This window comes from Ammospiza caudacuta, chromosome 5 (assembly GCF_027887145.1).
Source record: "Ammospiza caudacuta isolate bAmmCau1 chromosome 5, bAmmCau1.pri, whole genome shotgun sequence".
NCBI classification, from domain to species: domain Eukaryota; kingdom Metazoa; phylum Chordata; class Aves; order Passeriformes; family Passerellidae; genus Ammospiza; species Ammospiza caudacuta.
The window spans coordinates 47,944,022-47,960,188 of NC_080597.1; the positions used below are offsets into that span (position 1 = coordinate 47,944,022).

At 43.0% G+C, this 16,167-nt stretch overlaps 1 protein-coding gene across 2 annotated transcripts in view; it reads left to right on the plus strand.

Moving 5' to 3' along the window:
- SLC38A1 (solute carrier family 38 member 1) overlaps positions 1 to 10,501 on the plus strand; it is a 42,627-nt gene extending 32,126 nt beyond the window's left edge. Inside the window, exons 13-17 of one of the 2 annotated variants that reach the window (XR_009274757.1) lie at positions 2,304 to 2,422; positions 2,952 to 3,093; positions 3,202 to 3,299; positions 4,339 to 4,526; positions 7,641 to 10,501. Coding sequence is in view for 1 of the 2 variants with exons in the window: in XM_058805242.1 (XP_058661225.1) it covers positions 2,304 to 2,422; positions 2,952 to 3,093; positions 3,202 to 3,299; positions 4,339 to 4,440 (461 nt within the window). In the remaining variant the exon portion in view is untranslated. Of the gene's footprint in view, positions 1 to 2,303; positions 2,423 to 2,951; positions 3,094 to 3,201; positions 3,300 to 4,338 lie in introns of both variants that reach the window. The other variant, XM_058805242.1, reaches the window with a different exon arrangement.
- The last annotated feature ends 5,666 nt before the right edge of the window (positions 10,502 to 16,167 follow it).

Consider the following 16,167-nt stretch of genomic DNA (forward strand, 5'->3'; position numbering starts at 1 on the left):
ATCAGTCTTCACCACCCTATTCTAAGTGACATTTTTGTTACAACCTCCTCATTCATGATAATGTCCCTTGTGAGCCACCAATTGCAAGAGAAAAAAAATAAGTAAATATGAAATGTGGCTTTTTTTTCCCCAAAGCTGTACCAAATCTCATATTTGCTTTCTCAAACTCTCATTCTGGTTATGAGGCCTTGAGTATCCATGTGTTGAAGTAACTTGAGGTCATCTGTTCTAATTTTCCCAATGAACCCACAAATAGGCTGCAAGTGACAACAGCATCAGCCGCTCTCATCCAGCTGCTCCCATCTAACACATTTTCGTAGAGATGCATCAAATTAGCAGCCCCAGGGAGCAAGTGGGTGTAAATCAGCATGGACCCCTTCGCTTTGGCAGGGAGGAGATTCTGATGTGATTGCCCCAGGGATCTGAGGAGGCAGATCTGTGGCGCTCCTCTCTGGGAAGCTCCCACACCCCTCAAGGACGAGGGTCTGGAGTCCATGGAGGAGGTAGGGGCTGCGTCCTTCTGGCCCTCCTGAGGGGGAATGGCGGAGGAATCCCTGGGGTGTCTTGTGTGCCTCTCCCCACATTAGGCATCCCTGCTCTCCAGCACTGACAGCCCACAGGTGGAAGCTGTGGAGAGCTCTGCTGGGGCTTCTGCAGTGTCAGTGCAGTGGCAGGCTGCAAAAAAGACACTGAGGGAATGTAGAATTCCTCCATAAAATTTCTTCATTCTTCCCCTTGAGACCAAAAAGACCTTACCTTTCATATGTTCACTTACAGTGTTCTAACCCTCTTCTCTACCCTTACCTGGGTAAGAACAGTATTTTTATTGTGACCATTTCTTCTTTACACCAATAGTACTTGTCTGTTTGCTGTGTTCTCAAAAGTGTTGCAGTGATGACTATATTTACATTGCAGAATTACAGAAAAGAGGTGTTTTTCTTCCCCTAAAAGGTCACAGTGTGGTTGGGCTCTGTGGTGTATCTAGCTGAAAGGAAAACAGACCTTCAACTGTAAGCCTTGCCCTTCACTTCCTACCTGGCTGCAGCCCGTGAGCGGTACAGAAGTTGCAGTCTGTGCTTGCAGGAGCAGAGTAAGCTCTGTGTTGCAGAAGCTGTGCATGTGCCCGGCTTGAAAACCCCACTCCTGATCTGCAGGGAGGTGGGAGAGCGTTTTCTTTCTCCTGGTGGGGATTCAGGCAGGATGCCTAGGTGGTGTTGACCTGTGGTCTCTACCCAGAAGGGCGCCCTGGGGGGAGTGTAGGCATTTTGCCACAGAACAGATCCCTCTGCCTCCAGGAATACATGAGGTTTTCCCAAGTGCCAAAGATGGTAAATTAGACGTGGCCACTGAGTTCCCTTTAAGAGCTGTTATGTTTTACCACCAGCTTTCTAAGATTAGCAAGCAGAAACAAGGGCCTAAAAAGGGGCAGCAAGTGCGTTTGGTGGCATGCTTAACAGCCACCCCTTTAGGTTATTGCTCCTGGATATTTAAAAATTACAAAGCAAACATGTAGGTCCCTCAGCAACTTGGTTTTCCTGCTGGTTAGTACACGCAGACCTGCTCTGCACTATTTTTCACAGCTTCAAGGAAACATTTTGGCAGGAGTTTGTATTAAAATATTGCCAGCACCTCCCTGTTAAGCACCCCCTGTGATTTGTCTTGGCTGCTGGGGCTGCTGGCCAGCGTGGAGCTGAGCTGCAGGCTCTGCTGGCAGCCCTCAGAGGAGCTGCTGAAGGATTTGAGTGCAAATGTCAGAGTGTCCTGCTGAGAGCTGACCTGAGATAGGCTTTGTTCTCAGCTGAGAACAGGGGCACTGCTTTTTGCTGGAAGTTTATTTGCTGTTTAAATGAATTTAGCTCAAGACCTTGCAGTTTATATTAAGTTCAGCCATTGCAGTGCATGTCTTTATTTTTATATAATTTGGAACTTTAAAAAAAGTCCACAGAACCAATTAAAAATAGCTAATTTCACTTTATCTATTTTTGTATAAATGTATATATGTAAGCAAGCTTTCGTGTATGTCTCACTGTTGTCTTTTCTACAGTGAAAATTACCTTAGACTCAGGCATGTGCTGTCATGAATTAAAATGCATTTCCAAATCAGGCCTCCAAAGAATTAATCTGGAATAATGGGATCATTGGGATTTTGTTTAAAGTGCTGTATTAACTCAAGGATGTTTCATTCCATACTCTTTTGTTTACAGATAAATCACTTGTTGTTCAAGAAGGCTGTTGTTAAGCAATGATTTTTGTGGACTAATTGCCTTTTTGCCAGAACACTTACCTTACTGTCTTTCCCATAGAGAATGTGCAGTCAGATCTGCTTCACAAATACCAGAGCAAAGATGACATCCTCATCCTGACTGTGCGCTTGGCTGTGATCGTGGCAGTGATTCTCACCGTGCCAGTGCTGTTTTTCACTGTAAGTAAAAAGGTCTGCATGGTTTGGAAGTTGGTAACAGCTGTGCACAGCACAATTTTTCAAACCACAATCCAGTGGTGGCTGAGACTACAGTGTTGCAGCTACAAAAAGAGCTTGAGCTTGGATTAGTCTTTTTTCATGCCAGATGCCCACTAACTTCTGGAGAAGTTCTCTTCACAGTAAACAAATAAATCACTTTTGGTAAATCTGTTTTAAATTGAATCCACAAGGATCCTCTCTTATGTCACATCACTTTACTGGAGCAGGCTCAGAGGTGAAGTTCCTTTTAAAGTAGGATTCAAAAAGACATGTTAGAAAGAGAGGAATATCCTACTGCACATGCACATGTCCCTACAGTTATGAAATAAAAATTAATTTTAAGGGGTATTTCAAAGGACATTACCTCAGGCAACCCAAAATTTCTGACAGATCTATGCAGCACTTGTCACACGAAAAACCAGTTAAAATAAACATGGGAAGCTCATGGACTGATCTTGACAGAAAACTTCCTCTCTCTCTCCCCCTACAGGTGCGTTCGTCATTATTCGAGATGGCCAGAAAAACAAAATTTGACTTATGTCGTCATATTGTGGTTACTTTGGTTCTTTTGGTTATCATCAACCTGTTAGTCATTTTTATCCCATCCATGAAGGATATTTTTGGAGTTGTAGGTAGAGTATCCTGGTTTTGTCCTGCTAATAAAAAACAGTTGCTAATCAGCAACACAATAATTAGCTGTTGCCGACAGTTAACAAAACTCTTTCATTTGAATTTTGCAGGGGTCACTTCTGCCAACATGCTGATCTTCATTCTTCCTTCATCATTGTATATAAAAATTACACAGCAGGATGGATCAAAGTTGACTCAGAGGATTTGGGTATGAATTCCATTCCCATCGATGCAACACCTCCATCTTGTCATTTTCTTGAATGTGCTAGCATTAAAGCAGAGCAGACCTAGTCTGAACATATGTGTGAGCTCCTTTACATTACATTCCCTCTGTACCTCAGTCAGCTGGCAGCTGTGCTTGCCCTTCTCCTTTGCTCACCCTGGGAGTCCCCTGGTGGAAGGGCCGTGCCATGCACAGCATCTTGTGTTTTGGGGAGACCCTTCTCTGTGGGATGAGGTACTTCCCTGGCTGGCACGCAGCAGCAGCTGTCAGCAGGGTGCAGGAAGCCCTCCAGCCCACTTCAACAAGCCTTTCAGTGCAGCAAGCTCTCTCTGCTTCTGTGTGTTGATCCAGAAAGCATGCAAAGTGCTCCATTTGCAGTATTCCTCATGGTTTTAATGGACCTGAGTCACACCTAGGGTGGTTCCACTCGAAGCAGCCAGCTGAAGTGTTATGTTAGCCATTTGGCATGCATGAGCAAATAGGACTGGACCTTGGAAAGATTTCCTGTGAGCTCCAGAGAGTGCTGCAGCTGAAAAGATGCAGCATTCCTGTTATTCCCAGTCTAATGGGGCATGCACTGGAAGCATTTACAGTTAGACCTTTCTTCTCTGAGCAGACAGGTAGGAAACTTGTTTCACTTTGGCTGCACCCACAGATCCCATGACGGAAGGGCTGAACTTAGATGAACACATATCCAGTGGGAAGAATATACTGATTTCTGTGGGGCTTTGGAAAGAGCAGAGCTGATCTGTCCTAAAAACAGACTCAATCATCTTTAGAGGTGATCAGTGTTTAAGAAGGGAATTGAAAGGAGAAAAAAATTAGTTTCATGTTCAGCAAGTAATTATTAATGGCACTAATCTGTTTAATTACCTGTTGGTCTTGTCTTTACCAGAAGTGCTAGCTCATTTTAGCTGATAACTTTATTACATCACCTTGTACATCTTCTTAAGAGAAGTCAACATACTTGAATTGTCTTTTCTTTTAATTGGTTAATCTTCTCTCTTTTTTTTCCTTGTTTCAGGCTTATCTTTTTTTGGCACTGGGGGTATTGTTTTCCCTGGTGAGCATTCCCTTGGTCATCTATGACTGGGTACAATCAGGAGGCAGTGCCGAAGGCCACTGAAGTTCACCTTCTTCCCAAAAGAAGATACCCCTGTTTGCTACACACCAAAATCGCAACCATCCGTTCTGTTGTCTATTCCACCTTTTGTGAGTTTACTCAAATCAAATCCAAATAATGATTATCCAGTACTGAAAATACTGTCATGGGAGTATTTTCTTGCAGAAAACAGACCCATTCTTCCAGCAGGCGTGTCACTCTCTGATCAGCAAAAAGTCTGTGTTAATTGTCCATGAGATTATATAGAGAATCACTTACAGAAATTCGTCACAATTAGTTTCCCCTCTCCCACCCATGAATTACATTGTTCCATTATTTTCCTTAGCCCTCCAGCCACAAGCTCTGCTCCTTTAGGGCAGCAGCGCCTGTTGCTATCAATTCCAACTGGAGTGTTGTCCGTTCACATCCTTCCCCTCTCTTTTAGCCAAAACTCTTCTCTCTAATTGTATGTATCTGGTTTGTTGGTTTGTTTGTTTGTTCTGTTGCTGTTCCAGGCACCATTTGCCTCACTGGGTTAAGTGTAGCATTCTGGATACAGGCATGAAAAGCACCATGAGAGCGTAGCGAGTGCTGTGTAAGCGTAGGTCCTAAATCCGGTGCTTCTCTGATGTTTTGGGGGCAAACCAGGCCCAGGGCTTGGTCCGTTCATGGCTCTGGGGAACAGACTGGGTGTGTCTGTGTGTGTGTGTCTTTGTGGTACGGAGCAGGGAGCAGAAGGACAGCCACCACCACCAGCCGCTATTCCTCTGGCACACTTGAGCTGGAGGTTGACCAGAACTTGACCCCAAACCATGAGTACTTGAGTCTGAAGAGAAGCAGACATTTGGAGATTTCCATAAGAAGTCTGCATTTTCTTCAGCATTAAATTATTTAGTAATGCCCCATTGGTCTCAGAAAAAAAATACCAAGCTCCAGTTTTATCAAAACCTACGCATTTCATCATACCTCATGCCTTTTCCATACCTTGTAGGGACTGGCTCCTCTTGTGTGTCTTACCCTCCTCCCACTGAAGTCAGTGGGGTCTTTGACAGCAGTGGGAGCAGGATTTGATTCACACTACTAGATTTCTAATGGAAATTGAAATCTGCAACATTTCTTGAACAGAAATACTTTATATATTTAAAAGATTTCATTTACATTTTTCATTAGTTCTGCATATCAATTAGAAGATATTCTATTAGCAGAAACACTTGGAACAGTTGTCCACAGAATAAGCATTTGCCTAATGCCTTATAGCTGGTGTAGAGAACCACATGTAGAGACTCAAAAGCTAAGCAGATGATCACTCACTGTCCTGAGCAGGCATCTTCTATTAGTGCACTGCCAGCAGCAAAAACGTGTTCACCTTATGTCATTCACCATGTGAGCTAAGGAGTGTCTCAGAATATGAACATGGCTCCCACGTTCATATTCTGGAGGGAGCCCCACTTCATGCCCAAGGGCTGTGATGCCCTTGGTATGCTCAGACCATACCTGTCAGTATGCAGTGACCCTCTTGTTCTCAGTAGCTGCTTCATTGACAGCTCCCTTTGTAACTGTGGAAACAGACCATCATCAGCTGTGAAGAACCTGTCATTGCAACTTACTCTTTTTAAGGCTAGGGATAGAGTATTTGGGATCTTGGGATTTCTGTGAGCTATTGAATTGCCCCATTTGCCATTACCTTGTAATGTAACACCTTACCATCACTTCAAGTCACTGAGAGTTGAGATCACAGAACACATCTCAGGACCCTGAAACTTGGTTTCTAAAGATAACATCCAGAGAGGTTAGTTTGGGCCCTTCCTAGAAATTTGGGCATTGAGTTGCAGATTATTCATGCTGCAGAAACTAAACCTACTAAACTCAGACTGCCAGATCTGTACTTTAGCATAGGCAGTGAGGTACTTGCCTTTGATGCTACTTCACTGTGATCCAGAAATAAGGCAGAGTGGATTCCACAAGCTTCCAAACTACTTGGAGTAGCCCAGCAGCAAGAACAAAACTGGAAACCTCCCAGCAAGGTCTCTGGTGCATCATCCTTTCTCCCAAGCACCCCCTAGCTCAGCCTTTGACATACAAACTGCTGAGCTACCTGGAGCCCATTCACTAAGATCCCTTGTACTTTCCTGTGGGTGGTCTCAGACCCTTATCTGTGATGGTGAAGGTCACTCGTTCTTTCTGTGCTCCTTATGGGACTGATCCCTCCCTTTATTCACAGAGAAGTCCATACTATAGCCTACAAGACCAGGTGTTAGGCAAGCTCTAGGGAGAAGAGCCTGTGCTTTGTTCCTATCTCTTTGTGCCTCATTCCAGGCATCTTCTCAGCTTGGGATGTAAATTTATGGTTTTCCTTTTGCAGGCACCGAACCCTCAGTGGTCACTGCAGCAGAAGCCCAGCATCTCACTCCATTCTCTGACTCAGCTTGCTGAGATTGCATTTCAGGTTTTGAGGTGCCTTATAATCTCTCTGGATCTTATCCTAAAAACCTAACTCAGACCTGAGAATGCTGTGCAGTGTTATCCTTAAGATGCTATCAGGCTCTCCTGCTTTCCTCTCCCCTTGTCTTTCTTCTACTACTGATTAATGAGCAGCACAGTGCTGTGCACTGGGGGGGTTGTGAGAGACGAGATCTTGGGAAAGATTTTCAAGTATCCAGGTATGAGCTAGAGGTCTGATCTGCTGCACAGGATTCCAGCAAGATCCCATATGTGACATCTCCCTCCTCCTTCCCCCCACCCCCCCCCCAATAGTCCGTAGTCTGCTGTTTGAAATACGAACCATTGAGTTTTGGCACCCAACTTCCTTCAACTTGAAGGGCTGTTGGGTCACTGATTGTTCATCTTCCTAAATCTCCTCCATCACCATTCCTCTCTCTCCTCTTTGCTATTCTGCCTTCTCCTTTTCCCCAGTTTATTTGTATACTGGAGTTTTACTGAATAAATAGGGATGATGAGCTGAGTGTGCATAGAAGTGAAATTACCCAAGGTACTGAACCACCAAAGCATGTCTTATATACTGAAAAATAGATACCCAAAATATTAAGTCTTTAAACAGACTTTGTTTCTGGGTCTCGTTAAAAAAAAAAAAAAAAAAAAAAAAGGAATTTTGCTTAGACTGATTTACTGGCATCATATTTATAGATATTTATGGAAAGGAATCATGTGTTTTTGATGTCTGTGGTAATGAACGTGAAATAACGTGCTTTTTGTTTTCTCATCAGGTTTATACATTCTTAACAGAATGCAATAGACCCTGCTGTAACTGTCAACATCAGTGATGGATGACAATATTTGTATGAGGTTATCTGTAAAATGTACTGCTGTTATTCAGTTCATTTGGAATAGTGAACCTGTAGCCGCGATTGTACGAGTCCCACATTTTAGCTAGGATTTTAAGAGCACAGTGAAATGCTGTAGGAGTTTCTCTGTTGTAAAATTAATAGGAACCAGAGTACCATATCTACTTAGTAGGTGATAGCATGCTTTCTTTTCATAGAGAGTTTATCACTATTGTGAGCACTGCAAATGTCATAGACTGTATGCAAAATTGCTCCTAATAACTGCAACAAAAATCTTTAAAATTCTTATTTGTGTAGTAGCAACAATCAAGTGGTGAGGGACAAGGAAGGACTAATTAGAAGCAGGGATTACTAATAAGATTGTAAGAGTTAATCCTACACTTAAAAGACAGCCTTGCTGCCTCTCCTAGTCCACAGCACATTGCAAAGAAAATAGTTATGGGCTTACAGCAGCCGTAATACAGCTGCCCTTCTCTGTCCAATGGCAAACAGGCCTAGGTAGTAAAACACAGTAAATTGTTACTTGGGAACAGTGTCTCAGGGCAGTGACCTCTCTGGCTGATGCGTGCTCCTGGTCAGAGGGCCAGTGCCAAATCTGTGCACCAGCACAGACCTTCTGTAGAGCTGGCACAGACCAAGGGGTGCCTGGCACATGTGCAAGCCTAGGGCACAAGAGCTGGTGTCATCCTGTGAGGTCAGGGATGAGAATGCTCATCCACCCTGAGGGCTGCTCTTCTGAGCCACATATGAACCCCAAGCCTGTGCTCCACCTGAATAGGTCACACATGCAAGTGTGGGTTGGAAGGTGTGTGGGTTTTGTCTGTACATCTGCCTTACAATGCATAAGCGCAACACAGCTCTCTGATATGGAGTATTAAACAGTAACAATTAATGGTATGTCTAGTTTATCTATAAATTTATACATTTCTTTGCTTGAACCTTACATTAAGGCTAAAGAGCACCTTGGTCAAAACAAAACTTTCATGTGGTGGTGTCCCACCTCCAGTCCTACTGCCCCACCCCAGTGCCTGTAGGAGAAAGGCACCACAGAATGTACTCAGCTCCATCAGCAGCTCCATGAGATGGCTTTATCAGCTGGAGCCACGGTGCTTTCATAAACAAATCCCCAGAGCCCTTGGCATCAGAAAATCCTTATTTCCTGTAACGTACAGCAAAGAATGTTTTATTTGTATCTAATGTAAGGATTTCTGTAATGAACTGTGAAAAACAAAAAAAAGAAAATTAATTAATAAAAGGTACTGGGCTGGAAAGTCTAGAATTCACAAATTGTACACATACCTATGTTTCTGAAGACAAATCTATGCAGTTGTGTTGTAGGAAATTTCATTTTTATGTACATATATATTGTAAATAAATAGGATGCTGTATATTTTTGCAGTTGGTTATCCCCTATGAATGGAAGTGTTAAGATAGGCTCTGCATATTAAGAATAATTTTAATAGAAATACAAATACTTTAGCTTCTTAGCAAAATGTATATCCTTTTCTTTCTCTCAAGTGTTCACAAGTTAAATTCTAAACTTGAAATTATAATTTCATCCCTAAAGTAAAAAGAGAAATAAAAGGTCCAGTTAAATTGCTAGGATTAATTCCAGCACATGACTCCCTGTTTTCTCAACAGCAAGTCTACCAGTCTTCCTGTTGGGTAAAATATCTCCCTTGTTAAAGGGCCCCTTTGGTACCCAGATCCCTCTTACCTTCTCAGCTGGGGTCATTTGGGAGTAAGGTGCTGAGAAGGGTTTATGGAAGAAACCATGGCAAACTGCAGCCAGCAGTTTGACCTAGCATTATGCTGTGTTGCATCCAGGCGTGTATTTACCCAACTAGTACAAACACAAGTCATGGCAGAGCTTCTGCATTTCCATTTTCAGCCACCAGAAATGCCAGTAGTTCAGAAAAAAAAGTATGGCAAGCCAGGGTTCAGCAGCAACCAGAGCAATTGGTGCCATTTCCAGCCCCCTCCCTTCCTGCAGAGTCCTGTGGCTGGTCTGCCTCACGCTCTGCTGCTCTCATGCGACCAAAATGCTGGCACCTGAGGCTGCCAAGAGCTTCCCTGGCCAGGGACTGCTTGCACATCCCACTCTGTGAACAGGCAGAGGTCGTTGGATAGCTGTGTCCAGGAGTGAGGGCTGGGTATCTCCTGAGAGTGCATCCATCAGAGGCCTTGCATAGACTTTCTTACTGGTAAAGCATGGAAATGTTTTTTCAGGACTGCTGAAAAATGGAGGTTAAGAAATGCATCTAAAAATAATTGTGGGTTTTTTCCAAGTTTACTTTATGGGCTTGGATGAAAATGAAACTTGAAATAACATTTGCTTTTATCATGAGCACAAATTTGAGGGGAAAACCCTATATACAGTCAGTTCTACAGAGCTTTTCAAATTAATACCAGTGTATGTTTTGTTTTCAGTGTTATAGCCTACAAAATATAAACTGAAAAGGTATTTTTCCACTAGACTTGAACTTTTCATTGTTTATAGAAACCTGGTTTTAGTGTGCCGACATATGCTAAGGTTCACACAGATCCAGTATAAACAATGTTGTTTGAATGATGTATGCTTCATACAAGCTCATGTCTAATAGATTGTTGAAGTGAGTCATCGGTAATATTTTGCTCTTTTTAACACCTGTTAACTTTGTGCTGCTCATATCCAAATAAACAACACAGTTTTTCACTTTCTATGTGTAAATAAAATGTATCAAGTTCTATGATCTCTCTGTTACCTCTTGGTTTTTAAACATTAAAATTGGGATCTTAATTCATGTTGGGACCATACTCATTCTTCCAAAGGGATGACGATGTATCATTTTAATGGCTTGAACAGCAAATGCTCTCTGACTCTTTATCCAAGTATTTTCACTGAATTTAGGGCATGCAGCTCTTGCAAAGCCAACTACATTAGATTTGGTGCAGTATGTACAGCAAAGCACCAACAAAAAGCTATGAAACGTTAAGGTGAGGTTTCTGAAATAGTTTTAGAGGGACCTGAAACTTGGACAGATGGTTACTATAGCCTGCGGTTGCTGAAGATGACAGCATTCCTCAAGGCCAGTACTTGTTTCTGCCAGCTTCTAGAAGACTGTCTGAATGCTTGCCAGTCTGTTTCAAGGTCAAATCAGGCAATTTAACTTAAAGGGCTGCTGTTAAGTTGGGTTTAAGATGTCAAACTGGTGCCTGACGTGACCGAACCCCTGCCAGACTTTTGTCAGCTACGGAAGCAGAAGCCATTGGCAGATGTATGAGGAGGATACCCAAAGACAGTAATGTCTTAGGCAGCTGTTTCTGCCAAAGTACCTTTGTCAAAGCTTTAAAGGGCCTGGAAAGTGCTACCTTTTTTGCCTTCGACCACTAATTTTACTAGTGTTCAGATTATAGTGACCACGTACAAAAAGGCTTCTTGGCTAGAGTCCAAACAACTGAAGAGCGTACCTGACTGCACGGGATGATTACAGCTCCCCAGGCTCCTGCAGAAGTGATGAGACCATTTAGAGGATCCTTGGAAGCCATTGTTTGGTCCCCAAGCCCAGGGATGTATCCTAAAGCCATAAACCTGGGAACATAGAGGAGCAAGCTTCTGCATTGGACTGGTCTAATAGTCTCTTCTGTTTGGCATACATTTGCACACACTTCTCTACCCAGACAAATTTAATCCTATCATAGCTGTATCTTAAGACATATGAACATAATTTATGGAGCAAAGCTAAAAAGAGAAGCTACAGTTCTTTTTTCTCCTTGCTTGCAGAGACTGCCACAAATATCTGTTGCCTTCTGCAGTGCAGTCTGACAGCTTCACCTGAAGTTCACCTAAAACCACACAGCCAAAGTTAAAAACACCAATCTCCTTTCCAGCCACATGCTTCTACTTTTGGCTTGTATCCCCAAAGTCAGCATCATCTCTTGAGTACATCTGACCAGTCCCTGTTTGTGAGTGGGAAAAAAAAAAAAAAAATAAGAAGAATTACTATTTCCTAGGGCAAGCAATACTTTTATCTGAAGGAAGACATTCCTCCATATTGTTCAAGTGGGGTGTTGGTTTGACTTAAATTCATGTAAAATTGCATTTAGTCTTCAAGCTGAAGCCCAAATTCAAGCCATTGTTAAGATGTCTCATTCTCCACTGCACTAAGCACTGGGAGTAAGAACTCATGCCAACTTCAGAAAGTGTGGAGAAAGAGGAGATGGTAGAAGCAGGCACAAATGATCAGTCCATTTCTAAGACTTTCTGACCACAAACTTCATATGGGTTTAGTTTCCTGTGAGGAAGCTTCATTCCCTGTTCTCAGCCCCATGCAGGAGAGCAGCACCCTTTTTTTTTTGCAGTCAGTTGTGTTAAGAATCTCTGGCTGAAATACTGGCTTCCTAACACAAATCCCAGTGTGGTTACCCAGAAGTTTTCAGGAAACTCAGAATCTGCATTTTGAAAATATTAAGTGCCATGAATTTCTCTTTCAGCTTACAGTTATGGAAAATGGAGACTCTTAAAGCTGTCGGTGTTACTAAATTTCATGGCACCAGCAAGGGATGGTGCTGCTGGCTTAGTGTGCCTCAACCTTGTCACGGCTTGCTGCCTGAAAAATGTGAGGTTATTGGTACTCTTAGAAAATGCTGTTGATCAGCTGAAGCTTAGACAAAATGCCTGGGAACGTAAACCATGAAGGCTGAAGTGGCACAGGCCAGCTCTGAGAGTCAATCTGCAGGTAAATCCACACTGAGAATTCCCTGAGCTATGGGCCCACGGAAGCTGCTGTCCTGGAAACATGGAGGAAAGTGTATCATCAACATGAGTCAGAATGCACCCCAGAGACAAGAACCACGTCCCTCCTTAAAAATGCTACCTGGCTTAAAATGTCAGGTCTTTTTCCCAGAGGTAACCAGATCCCCTTCATCCTCCCTGACATATTTTCTTGGTTTAAGACAATTTAAAGAAGTGGACACTCTAAAAATGAGTTACCTCCCCTTAGTTCCAATCAATCTATTTCTACCAGTAAAGAACTAATACCAGTAGATACAAGTGGAAAAATTGAGTTACTAACAAGTGAAACAGCAACAGGCAAAAAAATAGCAGTGAATAATAACTAAATACAAAATTGCTAAATCACAAGCTCCACAGGAACAGAGACACTCAGTTGGCAGGGTACCACCCCCTTCCAAGATAGCAGCCCCCAGTGCCAACTGCAAATGGGGAGACAAAGGGAAACCAGTGTCAGACCCGACCCTTTGAAAGGGATTTGTGCCCCTGACCATCCCACAGTTGTGGTTCTGGCTGTGCTGCTGGGCTGTAAACAGACAGTAGTGATTTTTTGGATACAGACAGATATGGGATACAATGGCATTTTGGGTGCCCGAGGACACATGTACCCTTGGGAGAATGTTTGCCCATTGGGCAGCAAACCTGAAGAACTCTCCTCTTGCCATTTATGAAAAGCTGGTGAAATTTACCTAGCTTTGGGTGGAGATCATTCCCAAACCCTACTGTTTTCCCAGCAGTGCTCACTTTAAGCTTTGCAACAGCTGGACCATCCTTGTTGCTGCCCACTATAGACCTGCCCCACAGCCCAGGCAAACCTGCCAACTCCCCTCACCTTGCTTAGGAGGGTTTTGCTTAACCATTCCCCTTGCACATCACTGGATGGCAACAACCCTTGCACAGAGTTGTTTGACAGTGATTACAGGGGTAAAACCAGGTATCAGACATGGGAGCATCTGCAGCTGCCATTTCTCCTCTTCAGGCTCCTGTCATGAGCTCATCCTGGTAAGCAGCTGATGGGGATGAGAGAGGAGGGTCTGTTGCCCAGATGTCTCCCTGGCCACCAGTTCCAGCCCACCAGAGCTGGATGTGCCGTCTGTTACAGAGATGGGAGCACCAATGCAGGAGCCAAGTGCATTGAGGATAAAAAAACCTGTTGTTCTACCCCAGGTAATTATAAGGGAACATAGCAGAGTCAGGCGTCAAGGTATTGGAAAGTGTTAGGATAACAAAGAAACTCACGAAGAGGGTGGAGAAATTTTTATGATGTGGGATCAGATTAATGACCTGTACAATGGCTGCAGTAAAAACAGCAGCATACAGATGCTACAACATTTGTAGAACACATTTCTTCAAACCATAACCAAAGGCTATAATTTACTAGGATGTTTAAAACAAAACAAAAAAAAAAAAAAGAAAAGAAAAAAAAAGAAAATTATATGTTCACTGACACAGCCACTTCTTGTTGTCTCTGAAGTCTTCTCAGGCTTAGTGCAGGCAGCAGTTCCCTGTAGTACTTCCTACATAATGGCTGGATTTCCTATTAATTTTCAGATACCGTTTGTAGATAATCAGAGAAGTACCAGATGCTGGAGAAACAACTTCCCTGACATGACAAGGAATTATATATCTCTTGCAATTAGATCATCACAAAATGAAAGGAAAGCAGGCATCAGTCTGCTACTCCTGCATCCAGTGGCACTTAAACAATGAGCACAGTTTCTGTTACTATTGCTGGCAGCCCTCCAGCAGCACTTTGAAAAGGCAGCGTGGCCTCCCTGTAAACTGATAAACAATCTTGTAAAGCAACACGCACAGGAACATTCAAGTCTTTGTTGAATTTTTACTTGAGAAGAGAACTAATTTCCATCTTTCTGTGCTGAACAAGCAGGGTCAACTTCTCCCTGTCCAGAGGCAGATTATTTTAACCAGAATCCACAATCCCTGTAGTTAATGGAATAAACACTAGGAATGCAGGTACTAGGAGATGCAGAAATTATTTTCTCAAAGAGCTCTGGTTGTGAAACAATTAAACTCAGTTGACAAAAAAAGACAAAATAAATGAGTCCTAGCTGTGTTGATGGCTTCAAAACATATTCATTATTACTACAAAAGCAGACATGTCATCCTCACACGGGATGCTGGTGTTCTAAAGTAACATGTGATTGATTCCAGCTGTACCATTCAGACCAGTCTCACCCAGAGAGGGGATGATATTCTCACCCCTTCTCTGGGCCAAAGAATAAAAACCAGCCTGAAATATTTTGTACAAATCTGCCAGTGCCCACCAAGATGCAGAGTGCTCTCTAAGGAGTGGGAAATGTGCTCAGATAAATGCATGCCACCTAATTACTGTCCTTCATGTAGTGTTTTGGCATGTCCCTGCCTGCTCCAAATTACACCAAGGCAAATTCAGCTCTTGGTAGGACTCGTGCTTTGGACAACTGGGAGGAGAAAGCTTGTCCCTGTGGATGACCAGGGTATGAGTTTAGACAGACCATGATGAGTAGGTGTACCAGAGCAGATGTACCCTGTGCAGTCTGCAAACCCCACACAGGCAGCTAAAGAACAGAGCAAGTCAGGATCCACCTCAGCACTTCAGGCAAGCACATCACCAACACCTTAACCTCTCTGGGGACAATTTCACTATCCTAAAAGAGAGCACAGTAATAAATCAGTTCATTCAAGCAAGAACATTTCTATATTTACATTATAACCCTCTGTCAAGCACAAGAGACCACTAGTTCTGTTTACTGCAGAAATAAGCAATACCTCCTCTCAGACAACTGAATATCTCTCTGAGGTCTCAAAACAGCTGTCTAAAATTGGAAAGCATCTTTTTTGGGGTATTTTTTATTTTACTTACATCTGGCAAACAGTCCAGATACCAATAAACAAAATAGGTCAAAACTAGTAGCTAGAAAAGAAGTCTTGCAACACACTCTTTACCTACCCACTTACCCTTGAGGAAACAACGTGGTTAGCACAGTTGAGACAGGAAAACAACACCCACAAAGAGCAGGATTCATCAAAGCCAGCTCTGGGAGGTACTTTTCATAATGAGACACGGAAGAGGGCATTTATGGAAGAGGGCATTTACCTGCAAGAACAGGCAGTGTTTCCAACCTGCCTATCCACTGTCCAAGAACAGGCAGTGTTTCCAACCTGCCTTTATAGGTGCTGCATCAGTGGGCCTCCAGCAAAGGCAGCATTGTCCCAACACACAGCTGGTAACACCTCTGCTGCCTTGCTGGGGAAGTACCAACTTCGGGATGTTCCATGGCTCAAAGCCACAAATGAGATTTCATGTATCCTTGCTATGGATCATCTCAGCAAATTTTCAATCCCAGAGGCCCTCCAAGAAGATCTGGATGAGTCCAAGACAGAAAGCCCACAACTAGTTACAGGAGGCCAGATGATCTATATAGCACCCATATACAAATGCTGTGCATTTTTTAAAGAATTAATTAATGCCTCACAAGAATTTCAAGTGCCAAGTTTTATGAGCAAAGAAATCTAGCCACAAACATCTTGAGTTGGTACAGAGCTTATTTCACAAAAGGTACTAGCAAGCACTACTAAGTGGTAGGCATGCCAGACTATTTTGCTAATTGGATAGGCAGAGATATTTCCAGGCACTATTTCCACAGACTTTCCAAGGTTCACACCCTGCTGTGAAAT